This window comes from Coturnix japonica, chromosome 7, assembly GCF_054131305.1.
Source record: "Coturnix japonica strain WE chromosome 7, WE-NBRP24, whole genome shotgun sequence".
Lineage (NCBI taxonomy): Eukaryota > Metazoa > Chordata > Aves > Galliformes > Phasianidae > Coturnix > Coturnix japonica.
The window spans coordinates 23,011,171-23,027,684 of NC_140669.1; the positions used below are offsets into that span (position 1 = coordinate 23,011,171).

The 16,514-nt window shown below is 52.1% G+C and overlaps 2 protein-coding genes across 2 annotated transcripts in view; both read right to left on the reverse strand.

The window, feature by feature from the left end:
* Window positions 1-2,919: 2,919 nt before the first annotated feature.
* On the reverse strand, window positions 2,920-7,046 carry FZD5 (frizzled class receptor 5). The gene has a single exon (XM_085553387.1). It carries the CDS (start codon window positions 6,904-6,906, stop codon window positions 5,176-5,178), a length of 1,731 nt encoding a protein of 576 aa, XP_085409513.1. The 5' UTR covers window positions 6,907-7,046; the 3' UTR covers window positions 2,920-5,175.
* Window positions 7,047-8,272: 1,226 nt separating this feature from the next.
* Window positions 8,273-16,514, reverse strand: part of PLEKHM3 (pleckstrin homology domain containing M3) — a 94,725-nt gene continuing 86,483 nt past the window's right edge. The window contains exon 9 of the transcript XR_014948342.1: window positions 8,273-8,415. The gene's annotated coding sequence lies outside the window, so the exon portion shown is untranslated. The remainder of the gene's footprint in view (window positions 8,416-16,514) is intronic.

Here is a 16,514-nt window from a genome sequence, read left to right on the forward strand (position 1 = left end):
GTGTGGCATGGGCCAGGGCCCTCAGCTGGATGAGCAGCAGAAGCCTTCTGTGGCTGCCTGGCTATTTCCACTTGTTGCTAGAGTTTGGAATTTGACTCAGCTTGCTACATTATCTAATTGCTGACAGTTTCTAAATGGCTTTTAAGTAGGGCCAATCTGGTGCTAACTGCAAGTTTTTAAGTCCGTCCTCCAGCACTAAATAGGAATCTACAAGCGACCAGGTGCCTTTTACTTAGTGTGATGGGTCTGGATCCACTTCACTGTGGGCTGGCACATGGTTTCTGCAAACACAGCCATTCAGCTCTAAGGTACTCAGCAAGATCTTGTGGTGTTCACTTACCTTTTTGCCAGAGAAAGAGGCTCATCCTGCTGATCTGGCTGTCAGATGGGCATCAACTCAGACAGCTGTACTCTCCTCCAGAACCTGCTGCTCCCAACTTAATTTTGCCTAAACTTGAACTGGTTTTAGTTTTTCTGTAGCTCAGCCCAGAGCACTTTGTCAATAGAATGTTGATCTGTCCATCAGATGCCAAATTAGAGTCTACTACAAGATGATTTCTTAAGAGAGGGGAACACAGCAATTCCCTTTTAACATACTGGGCCATCTGAAAGAGATCCTGGAAAACATACCTACAGCATTTCTTAGGTAACCACTGGGAAATAAAACTTTTGAAAGAGTGCAGTGGAAGGATGAAGATAGATACTCAGAGGGAGTTGCATTTGGGGGGTGGGGCCTGCTGGGAGCTGAGCCATGCTTTATTTGTTGGCAGGATTTTTTGTACAAAGGCAAAATGAAAAACAATAGAATCATAGCTAGAACACTGGCATTAAGGTGAGTGTACCTACCTCTGTTCCCTTGGAAGAGCACCCAGGAACAACAGCCTGCGATGAGGGCACTTGTTTGCGGAGAGTAAATCTATGATGAGGTGACCTTTGGTTGCATTCGGTCCCAGGGTGGTACTGCTTAACTGGTAGGGAACAGTTTGCCTAGACAATAGCTGCACCATGACCCATCAAGAGTAATGAGAGCAGCATGTGCTAGAGGTCCGTATGGGCAGCTGCTCACCAATGTGTTTCTGGGCTACGTGATGCCCTTGGGAGTCAGAAGGCTTTTCAGTTTGTGTATGGGGAGTATGTGCATTTTGTTTCTAAGGGAACTTTATGAGAGCTACTTCAGCATGGGTTTGGCAGTTAAGAGGACAGGCACTTCAGAGACTGAGTAAATGTCAAGAACATTGCTTCTGGATAAGAATATATGCATCACCACTAACCTGAGCAAGCAGAAGAGGCCACAAGAGCAATTGAGGTCAGAGTTTGCATGGTGGGGGGGTTGCAGCTGTGTGGGTGCTGTTGGCTGATGGGTCAGAGCCCAGAACGGGGCAGGCTGCTGCCTATGGCCTGAGCTGCTAACTCCCATAGTGCAGCAGGGCTTATGCCTGACTGTTCCCAGTGTTCTTGAGAGAGGCAAAATAACTGCTGTCATGCTGTAGGAGTGAATATAGTGCACTGTTGTGCCAACATGCTTACATACATACATGCAGTTTAATAGCTGGGTAAAGCACATGGCTGAACATGGGCTAGCTTGCTGCCTTAGGGAGCAAGGCATTTCTAGAAACAAAAAGCACCACTTTGCCTCTGCCCCTGTGACATCAAACCCCATCTACAGGGCCAGGAGATCCTCGTTTTGTCAGATGTTGCTTTTCCCTACACCAAGTGAGGCTAAATTCCTGCACTGCTCTGGTCAATGCTAAGAGAGCCTGCACCTGCCTTGAGGGCAGCCTGAATGGGCCGGTGGGGACACAGAGCACAGGTGTGTGACAGCACACCATCAGGGTGGGCTGTGTGTAGCTGTGCAGGAGCAGAGTCCTGCGGGTGGTTCACCAACAAATGACTACAGCGATGGCCCTCCTTGTGCTCAAAATCAATCTCAAGGTGGCAGTGGATGGCAGCTTGGCAAACCCCTGTTTACTGAGGCACTAAGAATGGAGAGGCTTCTCTGGAAGCCTTGGCAGTAGCCCTGCTGCCAAGTGGGCATTACAGCTGGAGACAGGCAAGGTGCCTTCAGCACCTGGGTAAGTCCCCATGCTGAGGTGCTGTATGCCAACACAGCCCCACAGCAGCTGCCCTGCACAGGGCAGGCTCGGCTGCTGGCTGTCCTCTGTCTGTACCCAACCACAGAGGGCTCAGGTGAGTCAGTGCAATGCTGGCTCCATCCGTTTTATCATGGGGCACTGGAATGCTGTTTTCAGGTAAGAGATCCTATCTAGTGGGACCTGTGTGTGCCTACACACCTAACTAGATAGCAGAGTCCTGCACCATTAGTCACAGCATAGCCAGATTAACCCCTTGCTGTCCTCCCTTCACACTCTTCCCAGCACAGGAGTGTACAGCATATGGCAACAAGGACACTTAAATCAGCACGCAACATCCTCCTTGGCCAAGAGCTGGCACCTGCTAAGTACCAAAGGGCAACTCTTTAGAGCTCAATCTCAAGGCAGAGTGAGGGACTGATATCGTACAAACTGCAAAAACACCAATAAAAGTTGATCGTTAACCATCTTCCACCAGGAAGGTGCAACCTTGGCCTGCCTGGAAGTGCTGTCAGCAAAGCCAGGGGCGGTGCCAGCAGTACCTGCTGCCAACACCCTGCAGACCAAACTCACTCCTGAGCTGGGTGGGCTGCTGCCATGGGCCAATGTGCACAGCCTCGCAATGAAGGCAGAGCTGTGCAGGGCTTGGTGCTCTCGGCAGCACGTCTGCACAGGGCTGCTGTGGTTGCCTCCCAAGTCCCCACTGATGCCTGCTGATAAGAGGACAGCACAGCCCTCCTGCACACTCCTCCCCTTTCCCCACAGTAAGCATTTGTGGTAACTATTTGGTTAGCATAAGCATCCGAGCAAAGAAAACAACACACACAGCTTTTTCCTCATAAATAACTAATCTCTATACTTCTCTCTGAATAAAATTTCTTCAGCTTTTCACAGCATATAATACAGTTATACAAACAAAGTTGAAGAGCATCACTAACCAGTGACAGCAAAACAACATGTCAGTTACCCAAAGCACGGGGGCACCTGGCTCCACACCTTGCCCTGCCTGCAGCGCAGTGCTGAGGCCGGGGTCAGCCCCGGGCTGCTGGCACCAACCTGCCCTTAGGTCAGAACACAGTGGCCTCCCAGAAGCTTTTCAATAGGCAAGTCTGAAGCCAAGCCTGGATTTCTTTGTCTTTTAAAAGAAGCTCTACAGTCAGTTACACTTAAAAAAACAAACAAACAAACAACAGCAACAACAAAAAACAGCAGAAAAAACATCACATTTGCCATGGTTTTGTTCATTGTATTGCATGGTGTGTTTAGCTATATCTACAGAAGGCACTATAGAAAGAGACAAGTCCAGAAAGGTGTGGGTTGGATCAGGTTGGAGCTATTTAATGCCCAGGATTACAACACACATATGCCCACAACGACGTGCCTGACCTGCCCCACGCTGAGCACACACCTGCCCCAAACCCGTATCAAAGTTCAGCCCAGCTCCTGTACGTACAAAACAGCTATATACAGCTATTTACAGTTTGTAACAGAACATGGTGCAATGCTGCCCAAGGTGAAGTACTGCAACATGCCAGAGCGAGCCAACCTCTGTCGCAACAGTGCCCTGCAGCTGTGAGAGGGTCCCATGGAGCACTCTGGCCCTGCACCACACTGCACACACGCCATGTCCTGGCCCCACCTGAATCAGCAGGTGTGCCACCCGAGGGTCCCCTGCTTCCCAGGCTCTGGTTCTAAAAGGGGTGGAAACCTCCTTGACTGAAGTGGTCTGAAGGCATCGAGAACAACCCGGAGCCCCGTCAGTCCCACAAGAGCAATGCAGCTGGGTCTTGGTGCCATGCTTGGAGAGGGACAAATGGACTCACGTAATCACCTCTGAAAAGTTACATGTGTGATCCCCATTTAGTGCAGGGAAACCAGACTAAAGCCCCGAGTTCTTCCACAAGCAGGCAGGAGCTGGCTGCAGCTGCCTCACAGCAGCCCATCCCTGCTGCTGTTCCCTTGCCCCACTCAAGAGGGCTGACACAGCCCCCACATCCTACCAGCATAGGCTCAGATGTCCCCGGAGCGAAATGCCTCGTGCTGCCTCTGTCAGTTCCCTGCTGCTGCCCAGCCCTGGGAAGAGGCTGTGGTGTGAGAGAAAGTGTGAGCGCTGTGCTGACTATTCCTGAATCACCCCCTCAGTCCTGAGCCCAGCACTGTCTGACAGAGGCGCTGATTCCAAAACAGCAGAGAGGGCTGGAGCTGGCTGGTGGCTGACCCTGCTGCTTTGCTGCTTTCCAACACATGCAGCTACCGGCTGCCTCACAGACCCCACGCAAACACCTCCTGCAGCAGATAAACACACACAGTGCATGTCAGGCTATGCCACGACCCCTGCCTCACCCATGCAGCCTGCACAGCACCGAGGAAATGCCACAAACTGGCCTAACACAGAGGTGTGGTGCATTACCAACCCTTGCCAAAGTGCCAGAGCCAGAAGTGCCGAGCACCAGCCCTGACAGGGAGCTGCCGTGTGCCCTCTGGGGGCACAGGGCTCCTGGAGCCCAGGCTTCTCGGCAGCGTGCCAGGTTTTGTGTGGGCTGGCAGCAGGACTTTGTTGAGCCCCCTCCTCCTGTGCCACCAGCACCCGTGCAGCCCAACCCCTGCCTCTCAGCCTGTGCCAGGGCCACCAGCTCTCTGCCTAGTGACACACAGGATGCCTCCAAACTGCTATCCTGACTCCTCACATGCTCCCCAGCTCCAGCAAGCAGCTCAGTTCTGGTGCTGAGGATCACTGGGGATAGGGCTGCCACCAGCCATGCCTGCTGCAGCTCTCCCCCTCACCCCGGTATCAGCACGACCCGTCCAGAGCCTGCGGGGCTGCTGCCACCTGTCCAGCCCACGCATCACCTCATGGTGTGTCCCAGCTCATGGTGGTGCTGGGCTCTCAGCACTGACCCTCTGTCCCCACGTTGCTGGTGGCACCTCTCCTGCCCTGACTGGGGCTGCACTCAGACCTGGGCCGCTCTGCTCTGCCGTGGGGCTGGGGTCACAGGGTGGCTCTGCCACCACTCCCTGCGCTGCAGCACTGGGTCTTTGCAACCCTCTCCTCCTTCCATGCTGGGATCACTGCAGCTCCCTCTGGTCACACATGGGACAGCGGGACCTGCTTGTGGTAGGAGGCCATGCTGGGCAGCACCGTCCTGCCCACTAGTGCTGGGCTGGCCTCACCATATGCAGCAGCACCTGCCGGCTTCTTTGGCCGACAGCAGCGGGCTGTGAAGCGCCGCCAGGACTCGAGAGTTTTGCCAGACCAGATCCAGACTCCAGAGGTGATGCCCACCACGAGGCACATGAAGTACTTGAGCATGAACACGGCGTAGTCAGGCTTGGGGCGGTGGGGGTCCCCTGGGCAGGAGCAGTTCTGAGCCTGCTCCCATGCCTCCCGGTTGTGCTGCTCATAGATGTAGCAGGCAATGACAATGGTGGCAGGCACAGTGTAGAGTACGGTGAAGATACCGATGCGGATCATCAGCTTTTCCAGCTTGTCAGTCTTGGTGCCGCCCTGCTTGATCACACTGCGGATGCGGAACAGCGAGACGAAGCCAGCCAGCAGGAAGAGACTGCCAGTGAAGAGATACACCACCAGCGGCGCCAGCACAAACCCACGCAGATTCTCCAGGCTCTGGTTGCCCACGTAGCAAACCCCAGCCACCGGGTCCCCATCCACAGAGCTGAGCGCTAGCACGGTGATGGACTTAGCACTAGGGATGAGCCAGGCAGCCAGGTGGAAGTACTGTGCATAGCTTGCGATGGCCTCGTTGCCCCACTTCATGCCAGCTGCCAGGAACCAGGTGAGGGACAGGATGACCCACCAGATGGAGCTGGCCATGCCAAAGAAGTAGAGAAGCAGAAAAACCACGGTGCAGAGCGCGGGGCCCGTGGTCTCATAGTGGATGTGGTGGTGCTCAGGGTCACAAGCCACGCTGGCATGTCCCGCTACCAGCCGCACAATGTAGCCCACGGAGACGAAGAGGTAGCATGCAGAAAGGAAGATGATGGGGCGCTCAGGGTACTTGAAACGTTCCATGTCAATGAGGAAGGTAGCCACGGTGGTGGAGGTGGAAAGGAAACAAAGGATGGACCAGAGGCCAATCCAGAAGGTGGCGAAGGTCTTCTCATCCTGGGTGAAGTAGGGCTGGTAGCAGGGCATGGCGCAGTTGGGCACCTGCCCGGTCCGGATGCGGTTGTACAGCGGGTGGGATTCCTTGGAGATGGGCACCAGCGGTGCCTTGCACTTGCAGGTCCGGCCGCAGTCGGTGCCCGGGGGGTGCTGCCTACCATTTGGCGGCTGGCTTTTGGCCATGTCCTTGGCCGGGCGCGTGGGCTTCCCGAAGAAGGGTGGCAGGGTGGTGGCCTCCGTGCGGTTGTAGCCCATGCAGAGCTCCTCGGCGTCCCCCAGCACCGGCAGGCTGTCGCAACTCATCCTCTCCGGCCAGGCAAAGCCGTACTGCTGCATGATAGGCGAGCAACCCGCCTTGGCCCGCTCGCAGACGGAGCGGCAGGGGGGCAGCGGCTTGGTGTAGTCGGGCAGGCAGATGGGGGTGTACATGCTGCAGAGGAAGAAGCGCAGGTCCGGGGAGCACTGGATCTCCACCAGCGGCCAGAACTGGTGCACCTCCAGCCCGGCCTCGTCCTGCGTGTCGTGGTTGAACTGGTTAGGCATGTAGGTGAGGTTGTAGCCGATGCCCTTGCACATCGGCACCGTGATCTCCTGGCACACCGGCGCCTTGGAGGCGGCGCGCCCCGCCGCCGGCAGCCCCAGCAGCAGCGGCAGCCCCAGCAGAAGCGGGACCGGCAGCCCCCGGCCGCCCATCGCCGCCGCGCGTCCTACCGCCGCCGCATGCCCCGGCCGCCCGTCCCCTCCCTGTGGCCGCCGCGCCGGGAGCGGGGCCGGGAACGAACCGCGCCGGGACCCGCCGTGCCGCCGCCGCCGCCGCCACCTGCGCTCTGGGGCGGGCGGGCGATCCGGCTCCGCGCCGTGCTGCGCCCCGCCTACGGAACCGCCTACGGACCCGCCCCCGGTGTCGGACCCGCCCCGCCCCCGGCACGGCATCTTCACCTCCCCCCTCCCCGGCGGTAGCGCCCCACGAGCACGCGGTGCTGGTCGCGACGTCCCCGAATCCCCGCGGGCACCGCGCTGCGCTCCGGCCCGTCCGAACCGATCCCCGCTGCCGGCCGGGTGTGCTCGGCACCCCTGCCTTCCTGCCGCCACACCTCCGGGGCAGCCCAGCTCCTCGGCAGCAGCCGAAAGCCAACAGGCAGGAACCGGGGTGCAACTCAGCTCGGCTCCCCAAACCCTCTGCCAAACAACTTCTTACAAAAGGCCAAAAGCGCTCCAGTCCCTACAGCGCTTGGTTCCAGCGCTGCCTGCAGCCGGGCTGCGTGGCAGTGAAGTACAGCCACAGGGCGCTGGCACACGGCAGCACAACCCTGCAGCAGGAGCCATAACTTTTAATTCTGCCCGACTGCCTTTCTGTGAAGTCGCAGCCCAGCAGAAGGCAAATCACAGACGGTTTCATTACGGTCCTCAGCTGATTACCCCAATTACAGCTGAGAGCAGAGGGCAGCCTTTTTATTATCATCACTGTACAATTAGAAAACGCTGATGCGGCTGCACGAGACCAGAAATTCTCCTTTTTTCCCAGTGTATTTTGTTTCTATTAGCATTCCCTCCGGCAGTATCAGTTTGGTCTGACACACAGTGGGGACAGGTAGATGGGGGGTACAGGAAGGGCAGAGCAGGGCAGCACCTCGCTCCACCCATCCATCAGCCCGCAGCCTGGCACGGGTTCTGCCACTGCTCCAGATGCACCTAATTCTTAGGGCCTGGCTGTAAATAACGCTGCATTTGCCTCACTGGGGATGCTTGAAACCCAATTAAGAGCCAGGTAGACATCTGTGCTTCTGTTTCCTTTTTGTTGTTATGAATATGCAGCAGAGCAACCAGTGCAGGATTAAATGTGTAAGATCGAGCACAGTCCATAAGCTGCTACTATCCCTACCGCACTGCACAAGCACATCACTGTATGCATACACAGCACCATTAGCAACAGCCCACACCTGCCTCAAACCTACAGCACTGAATCTTGGAGACAAAGTGTTCCTGACACCTGCGACCCTTCTGCCATCCTTAATGAATTCTACATATTATTAGGAAATTGCGTTACCTTCAATCCCTGTGCAGAGGTGTTCCTCAAGGCTCTCCCACATCGACAGCTGTGCCTGGGAACTGGGCTGCAGCCCTAAGGAGAGGGGCAGGGTATGGCTGCTCGCATGTACCTTTCCTCATAGGTGTACTTCCAGCAAAGGGGTGCAGTGGTTCCTGTAGGAGCAGAAAGTCAGAAGGCAGTTAAGTGTTTCTGTACTTGATTCTCACTGTACTGTCAGCCTTTCCTTTTTAACTGGGCAAACTGCATTTGTGGAGGACATGGTCACTTCTAAATGACTTGAGGAAAAGACTAAGGGAGTTCGCTTTGTAAAGACCAGCCACTGCTCCTGCCTTTGTCGGGGAGCTCAGCAAACATCTGCAAAGAGCTCCCAGTGCCCACAGACAGCTGTGGGTATCCCACCCAGGGTGGTGCTCACATATGCAGTGACCCTGTACCAATGGCTTAGCAAGTGGTGTTTCTGCACTCCCACTTGAGCCACAAGGCTGCGGGCTGCTGGTGCTTCAAGCCTTGGAACCCACACTGACCTCCCCTGGCTGCCAAAGACTGTGGGGGTATGAAATAAGACACAAAGTCCCTGCACGCTGGGGACCAGCAGGTAGAGGGGCAGCAGGGGCAGCGGGCAGGCAGACTGTGAGCTGCTCTGGCACCGTCCCACAAAGTGCAGCAGCAGTGGGCAGTCATTTTCTCACGAGCAAAATGATTTACAAGCTGTGGGCTGGGGACAGGAATTTGGATTTAAATCACTTCAACGCTTTCACCATGCATACCTACCTGAAATTCCCTGCAAAACCCAAACTTCCATCCCTGCAAAACCCAAACTTCCATCATTGCTGTTTGTTTTTACAGATACCTGGACAATTACACATCTCAAAATAGTGTGGGAAACCAAACCATGCCAACTCGCAGTCACGTTCAAAAAGCTCCATGGAACTACCCACATTCTGATTGAATTAACATGAGATGTGGTTTCTAGCAGTGACACAGGCGGCACCAACAGCTGACCTGAGGGCTACACTTTGCAAAATGCAACCAACATTTCAGACATGGAAAGCTAAAGCAAAATGAGGAGGAGTGGCTGCACTTAAAGCTCATCTCACTAGATTTGTCAGTTCTTTACCTTGACAATTCCATCACGACTTATCTGTGCATATCACGGCATGTACAATGTACACAGCTGGCCTCTGTTGGTCCCCACAGGGACTGTGGGTGCAACTGCACTGAGGAGCTTGCAGCCCACATCAGTCAGAGGCTCAGGGCCGTGACCCCAGGGGGCAGTAGTAGGAAGAAAAGCCCCAGGACCCTGCAGCCTCCCAGCTCTCCAGATCTCACCACGATTAACACAGCACCAAGTTAAGGAGGAGGCAGGGAACGCTACACTTGCTTTTCCCGGTGGGCACATTGCAGCCTGAATCTTCTCAGATATGTGGGTTTTGAAACACACTGTGCAGTACTCCGCCCCCTCCCCCTCTTTTTTGACACTGGCCTTTGAAAAGAAAACAGTCCCCATAGTGAAGTTGACATGATAAATTAGTATGGCCCTGGCAAGGCCCTCACTCTTCATTGGGCAAATACTTATTTATAGACTTTCAAATTGTGGCTTATGTAACAACATGGTGAGTGACTTTCAAAAAACCTCCACCATTTCTTGACCTGATAGAGCCTAATGGGTCCTTCAGAGCAATTAGGATTTATTGTGTTAGCGCCTATTGTGTATACAGACCATTTTAAAAACATGTGTTATTTACCCAGAAGGCAGTAATGACTGTTTAAATACATAGACTGTTTCTGAAACGCTCACTGCTCTACATATTGCAAAGGAGTCACTCCTAACATTTTTCAGAGCTAAATACTTTGCTCTGCTGGGATTTCCAAGCCAGGCAATTGTACTGCACATCCATTTGTATACTTACAGCTATAAATGAATCCAGCGCTCAGGAAAGCTGCCAAATGAACAACCCTGAAGCATGAAATCTGAGATTTTTTTCTCGACCAAGGGGCCAGCGCTGGCCCCTCTGGCAGTCTAAGCAGCTCAGGCTGTTTCCCAGTGGAGGACTGTGCATTTCCTACAAACTACCAGAGCTCTGCCCAGTCTCCGGTCTGAACTGAATGTCCAGCAACAGTGATCAGAACAGCTGTGAAGCCGTGGTTTCCACCGTGGCACAGCTAACCCTCTACCTGCACTTGAAGTGGAACCATCAGCACATCCCTGCAGCTGGTGTGCAGAACCGCAGGTGCCGGCTCAGGGCACTACCACAGGGCTGAGGGGCTGCTCCCTGGCCAGGCTCCTGGTAGCGAGGCTTCACTGCCTGCTTCTGCTCTGTAGTCAGCTACTGACTGCTACAGGAGTAAAACAAAACAAAACCCCAGCTAATATGTGGGAGCCACTAAATGCCTTTGTTAAATAACAATAATATACACCAATTATTGCTTGCTTTATCTTCAGATTAGTCCTGTTTTGATCTGTGTCATCTTTAAACAGGCCTCTCCTTTTTCTGCCCTCTCCTTTTCTGTGAGATGCCTATGGGGTGAGACCGCTTGGAGCAGTTCAGCTTTGACATAATACTTCCTGCACCCTGCCTCGGGCCATAACCTTTGGAAACCTATTTTCTATTTGTTTGCTCTACGTCCAAATTCAAATAAAATCCGTCACAGTTGCTGTACTTTATTCTGGGGACAAAGGTCCTAATCCAGCAGAGATGGACAGGCTACAGCAGCAAGGTGAGGCTGAAAAGGTTGCAAACACATTAGGGCTAGGATGCAAGTCAGGGTACGAACAAAACAGAAGCCATAGGTCTTTTCTGGCCTTAAAAGTTTATCAGTTGGTGAGAAATGTTGCTGTTAAGAAGGAATTCAGCCCGGCCTTTCCTGAGAATACAAAGTACCATATAATCAGAAAACATCTCTGCTCTTCTTCATTAGCCTCTCTAAGTACTGCGATCGCCATTTTCCAGGTGCACTGATTCTGGACCTTCCTGAGGCAACTGTAAGGGGTCTTTATTTACAGAAACTGCTACATACCTGTACTCTGGAGACCGAGCACCACCATGATGTGCCACACTGACCCAATGATCTATAGCACCCTAGAAGGGCACTAGGGAACCACGTCCTCCCTCTGACCTTCATTCTTGCTAAGACTAGGCACTCCGGATTCCCAGTACATGCTTCTGACATCCTTGAAGTGCTTGATACAGGGAGGAGAAATATCTGGAGCTAAGGCTCAGAGAGTTGTGTCACACCCAGTGAATTAACCAAATTATGATGAGATACAGATTTAATTCCCTGCATAATCAACATTCACTGGACACAGGTAAAAAGAAACAAGACACTGAACGAGAAGGCAGTTAGCAATGGTTGGAACTATACACATTTTGATCACTTTCTTTTGCAAGTTATTCATAGGTAATAACTTGGATGTAATGCAGAGGTCAAAACGTATTTGACCTGCATATTAGTTTGATACAAAGAATTAAGAAATGCAAGAAATCCAAGGATCCTGATCTTAAAAGGCAACAGCTTTACCAGGGACTATTGTTACAGAACTGGAGCACATCAAGAGATTTGCAAGGATAAAAAACATGGCATCTGTTCTCTAAATCCTACACCGCACTATGATGTGCATTACCATCAAGCACATGGTGATGCTACCTTGCTAGAGCTATGTCCTGGTGATACAGAAATGTGCTCTAAATATATTCAATCTTTCCACAAGTGCTGGCAAAGGCTTTCCAAAAATCTCTGATGACCAAAGTTGTATGGTACTCTTACAGACTTTTTTTCTTTTATCCTGAACTGATGCAAACTAATTTTCTATAAGCAGCAAGCTGACAAAAACAGTAGCACATCTACAAAGATGAGACACCTTCCTTATGCCATTAGAAATGGTGGAGTAGCTTGATTCAGGTTTTGCTTCAGAGAAGTCTGCCTGTCTGCAGCAGAATTCACTCGTATTTCCCCTAGGTTAGTGAAATTAATTGTTGCACTATGTGGGGCACGTAGATGTGGAGCTCTTTCCCTCTTCAGGCCCCAGCAGTTACACTGCCATAAGGCAGGCAAGACCCCTCTGGGTGCACTTGGAAAGTTATTGTGCAAGTTATCTGTTTCCATTCCCCTAGAGCAGGTTAGGCTGATCACCTCCAATGCTGCCCTGCAAGGATTTGAGACTGGGTCTCTTAAGTCAGTTTAGATTGACTGTCCAGGAGACAAAATCCCCCTCTGGAAGAAGTGCAGTCTGGGAGGAACAGGGTTGCCTCCTTACCTGGGCCAGCCCGGCTGCATCCCTCCAGGACTAAACATCCCCTCTTGGGAAAGGAAGGGGCAGGACAAGGTGAGAAGAGTTTAATCCTTTCGGCTGAGACTCTAGCGGGGATGTTGCTAATTAGCAGAGTGAGGATGTGTTGTGGCTGGTGTGAGACAGACACGTTCTGTATTGCGAGACAGTGTCTTCAATCAGCCCTATCTGTGAGACATACACACTGAAAGCTTCCCGATCATGTTTGCATTGCAGGAGCCACCCCAGCCATGTCAGCCAAATCCTTGATGCCTGCTGTGCTACCCTCAGCTCCGTGTGAAACCTGTGATGGGATTCTGGATGGACCAAAAGTCTTGGAATCCCATTTGCAGTATTCTGATCGAATCAAACTGATTTTGTAGAGATGTACAGAGTAGCTGTGGCTTCCAGCTCACATGAAAGAAAAAAAAGAAGACCAGTACTGGAGCAGCAACTGCATTTCCCAGACTTGCCTGATTATCTTAGAGCCTCAGTGTGAAGAGAGACTGTGGTCCAGAATTGTATGTGTGCATGCATATCAGCTTTATGCACTGCAGCTTGGGAACATTCCCAGCAGACACTACTAAATTTGGATGGTTAGTGTCTTGGTCAATGTAAAAAGAGATGAATCCAAAAGAGAACAATTACATTTCTCTATATCCAAGGGAAACCAAGATACGTACCCACTATATCTGAGAACAGCCTACACCGTGTCCAGCAGTTTAGTTCCATGGATTTTCTTTAGATCCTCTGAAAACATAAAGAAGTATCATTCCTAAATCTGTGTCTCTGTGTACTTTTCATTTAAGCTAGGATGCCCCAAATTCCTTAATACTTGAGCATATTTATGTAAGATCAAACATGCCTTATGAACCTATTAGCTTGGCATACTCCTGACACACAGCTTGCTGTTTGGCTCATCAGCTCTTCACTAAACCCAGCATTCAGGGTGCGAGCTGAGAATGGTAACAGTAACAAGCAGCAAGAGCAATAATCTTACAGAAGCAGAGATTAAATGTATCCAGCTATGCACCAATGCAGTCACCCAAGACAAGCCCAAGCCACGAGAGGACAAAAAGTGCTTGAAGAAATACTGCAAATACAAGTGGAGACCTTAGGATGTCTGAGACCTGACAAAGAAATGAGCAGAAAGGGGTGGATGCAGGTGTCATCCGCATTATGCAGGTTTTCGTGAGGAAGCAAGAGTAAGGCTTTGTACTTGGTCTGAGCAGATTCCATGTAGCTATTGAGCTTACAGGGATGCTTTGCCCAAATATATCATGAAAAATGTAAGGAGGGGACTAATGAACACAGATAAGAACAACAGTGGTGATCTCTGAGGTTCTGCTGGAGGAAGAGGGTCAGGCTGCGGGCAAATGCAGCCCAACTGCAAGGTGCACCATGCAAGGCTGCAGTAAGGAACAGGGCTACTTCAAAGATCCTTGAAACAGGCACAACGCTGGTTGCAAAACCATACCCTTGCATCCTACAAAACACCTCCTGCATTGGGCTGAGCTTTGGAGAATGCCGTCCAAGTTACTAGCCACAAAGAGCTGCTGGATGGGGCCTCCGCAGAGCGCGGTGTGCAGGGGAGAACCGCCAGTTCCCATCCCCGCGCTGCTCGCGGCCCGGCCGGATCCGGGGGGAAGGGGAAACGGTGGCAGCCAGCAATTCGCTAGAGAGCCACGGCACTCTTGCAGTTTGCCCACTAATTACTATTAAGCCCTGCTCCTTTTTGTGTTCTAAGGGGCGTCTTCAATGTGGCACTGCTTCTTGGGCCTTTCATGCGGCTGGACTAACCTCTGAATAGCAGGCTACCCCCCCCCCCCCCCCCCCCCCCTCCTTCTCTTGCTACCTCTCTCTCCCTTTTTCTTTCCCCCTTTTGCTTTTCTGATAGTATTTTCTGTCCACGTTGTGTAAGGCCCTAAATGAATCTTGACTGCCCCTACGGCCGACTGGAGACACACAAAAGCGGCCCATTCCAGTGGCCACGGCGCCATTGTGTTCCCTAACAATGCACTAATTGGCGGTGACAATCGTGCGGCTGGGGAGGAAGAGGGGGCCGGGGGGACATGGGTCTTTTCCAATCAGTGAGCTGGGTCAATAGAAAGAAGAGAAGCAGTGTTAGGAGCAAGACATGCTCTGTTCCCGGCTCTCCCGCACGCACGCCTCTACCAGTCCCCAGATCCCCCGAAATTCCTACAGAGAACAGCGAAACTAGTAACTGTAATGGGTACAGCTCTTGTTCAGAACTAAACGGCTCCCCTCAGTCTCCGAGGCTTTCTCACCATCCGGAGGCCGAAGGAGTTCACGTGCTGCGGACAACGCTGAGATGTTCATGGGAAAGAATCACACACAAAGCCAGGGGTGCTGCTGCTGCAGCACTCCGTGCTGGGCACATGGGCAAGAGAGAGTTCACTCCTGAACAAGTTGGGTTCAAAGCCCTCAGTGATGCATGAGGCTGGTGGGATGCGAGGTCAGGGTGTTCCACAGCTCCCTGCCAGGCAGTGGGGAGGACCCGAGGACAGGAGTCTGTGGTACTGCTGGGAAGAGGGGAGTGCACCTGGACCACATCCTTCAGCACCGGTGGAGCTGAGAACTGAGGACTGAATGGGGTACCGGGTGGCACGGGACTGAGGCTACTCATTGCCACTACAGCACCTGCCAGGACTCAGAGGAGGGACCAGCTCCTCCCAGTCTTAAACACAGATTTGGCTGGAGCACACTGGTGTACAGAGCCAGCTCCACAGTTCAGAGGCTGGTATATCTGATGTAAGAGATGGATTTCAGCCCCAGTCTTTAGCTGTAAAGGTACAGACCAAGCCAGGAAATGGGATGGACAATGCTGTTGACATAGGATATTAGAAGCTTGGCCACAGAGAGCAAGGCTTATATAGTTGCCTAGACAGAAAATTAGCTCAGCCAGTTTATAGACATGGGGTCAGATGCTGAAGGGCTCAACACCTGCCAACTCATGTTTTGCAAACAGTCTGTACTAGCCCTCCCATAAAACAGAGGAGCACTCTGGTTCCCAGCAGAGAAAGCAAGGCAAGATGGGCTAGCAGCATTGCTAAGGTTTAAAGAGGCTCCAAAAACTCCCTTCTCAACAATACTGTTTTTATTCTTATAGCTAGCTGGTTTTGTAGAAGCATTATCCAGAGCAGGGTCAGGAAACAGAGCCTCCCAACCCTCAGCAGTCAGCTATGAGACTGCTGGGGGGGGAACACTTCTGCTAAATGATTTGGTGGAAAAGAATGACCTTCATTTGGAAAGTAGAAGCAAAATGCATTGCCACGCAGTAGGATCTAACCACATCAGAGAATCACATCTAGTGGAAGAGCAATACCTCTCTGCAACATCGTTTTCCAGCAGCAAGGCTAACAGTCCCATGTATGAACATGGCTTGGAGAATAAATGTTGCCACAACTCCAAAAGTGATGAGTAGGGGCTATAGAGCAAAGCTGCAGATCCATGAACAGGCAAAGCACTGTGCCTGGATCCAAACTCCTCAGCACTCTAACTGACTGGGACTGGCATTTCAGTTTCCATTCGTGTAAACACTGACTTCACCTGTAATGTCTGGTCCTACAGCAAAAATGTTGAGGATGCCCACTGTGAGCCTGGGGTGAGAAGCAGAGCAGTGACACCCTAGAGATGAAAATGCGCCGAGTCCAGGAAGTGTGATGCAGAAATCCTGGCACTCTGGACTCCTGTCCTTTTTAGCTCCACAGCCAGCACTGTATTTTTTTTTTTTTTAATGTTATCTTTCAGCCTTTATGTGTCCTTGCTAGCATTTCTATGAAACACAAAAGGGTATTTCAGTTCAGACACAAGCCTGCTCCCAGCAGAAGCCCTGTCTGGAGGGCAGATTCATTAGGTTCCTAAAACTGAGAGGCGGTAAAATATTCTCCCTGAAACAAAGCCATTGGCTACCTGCTCTGAACATAGCAAACGTGCCACTTCTGCTCTCTCTCCCCTAGCAGG

Coding starts and splice junctions, on each gene's coding strand:
- FZD5 (XM_085553387.1), bottom strand. CDS start 6,906: ATGGGCGGCCGGGGGCTGCCGGTCCCGCTTCTGCTGGGGCTGCCGCTG.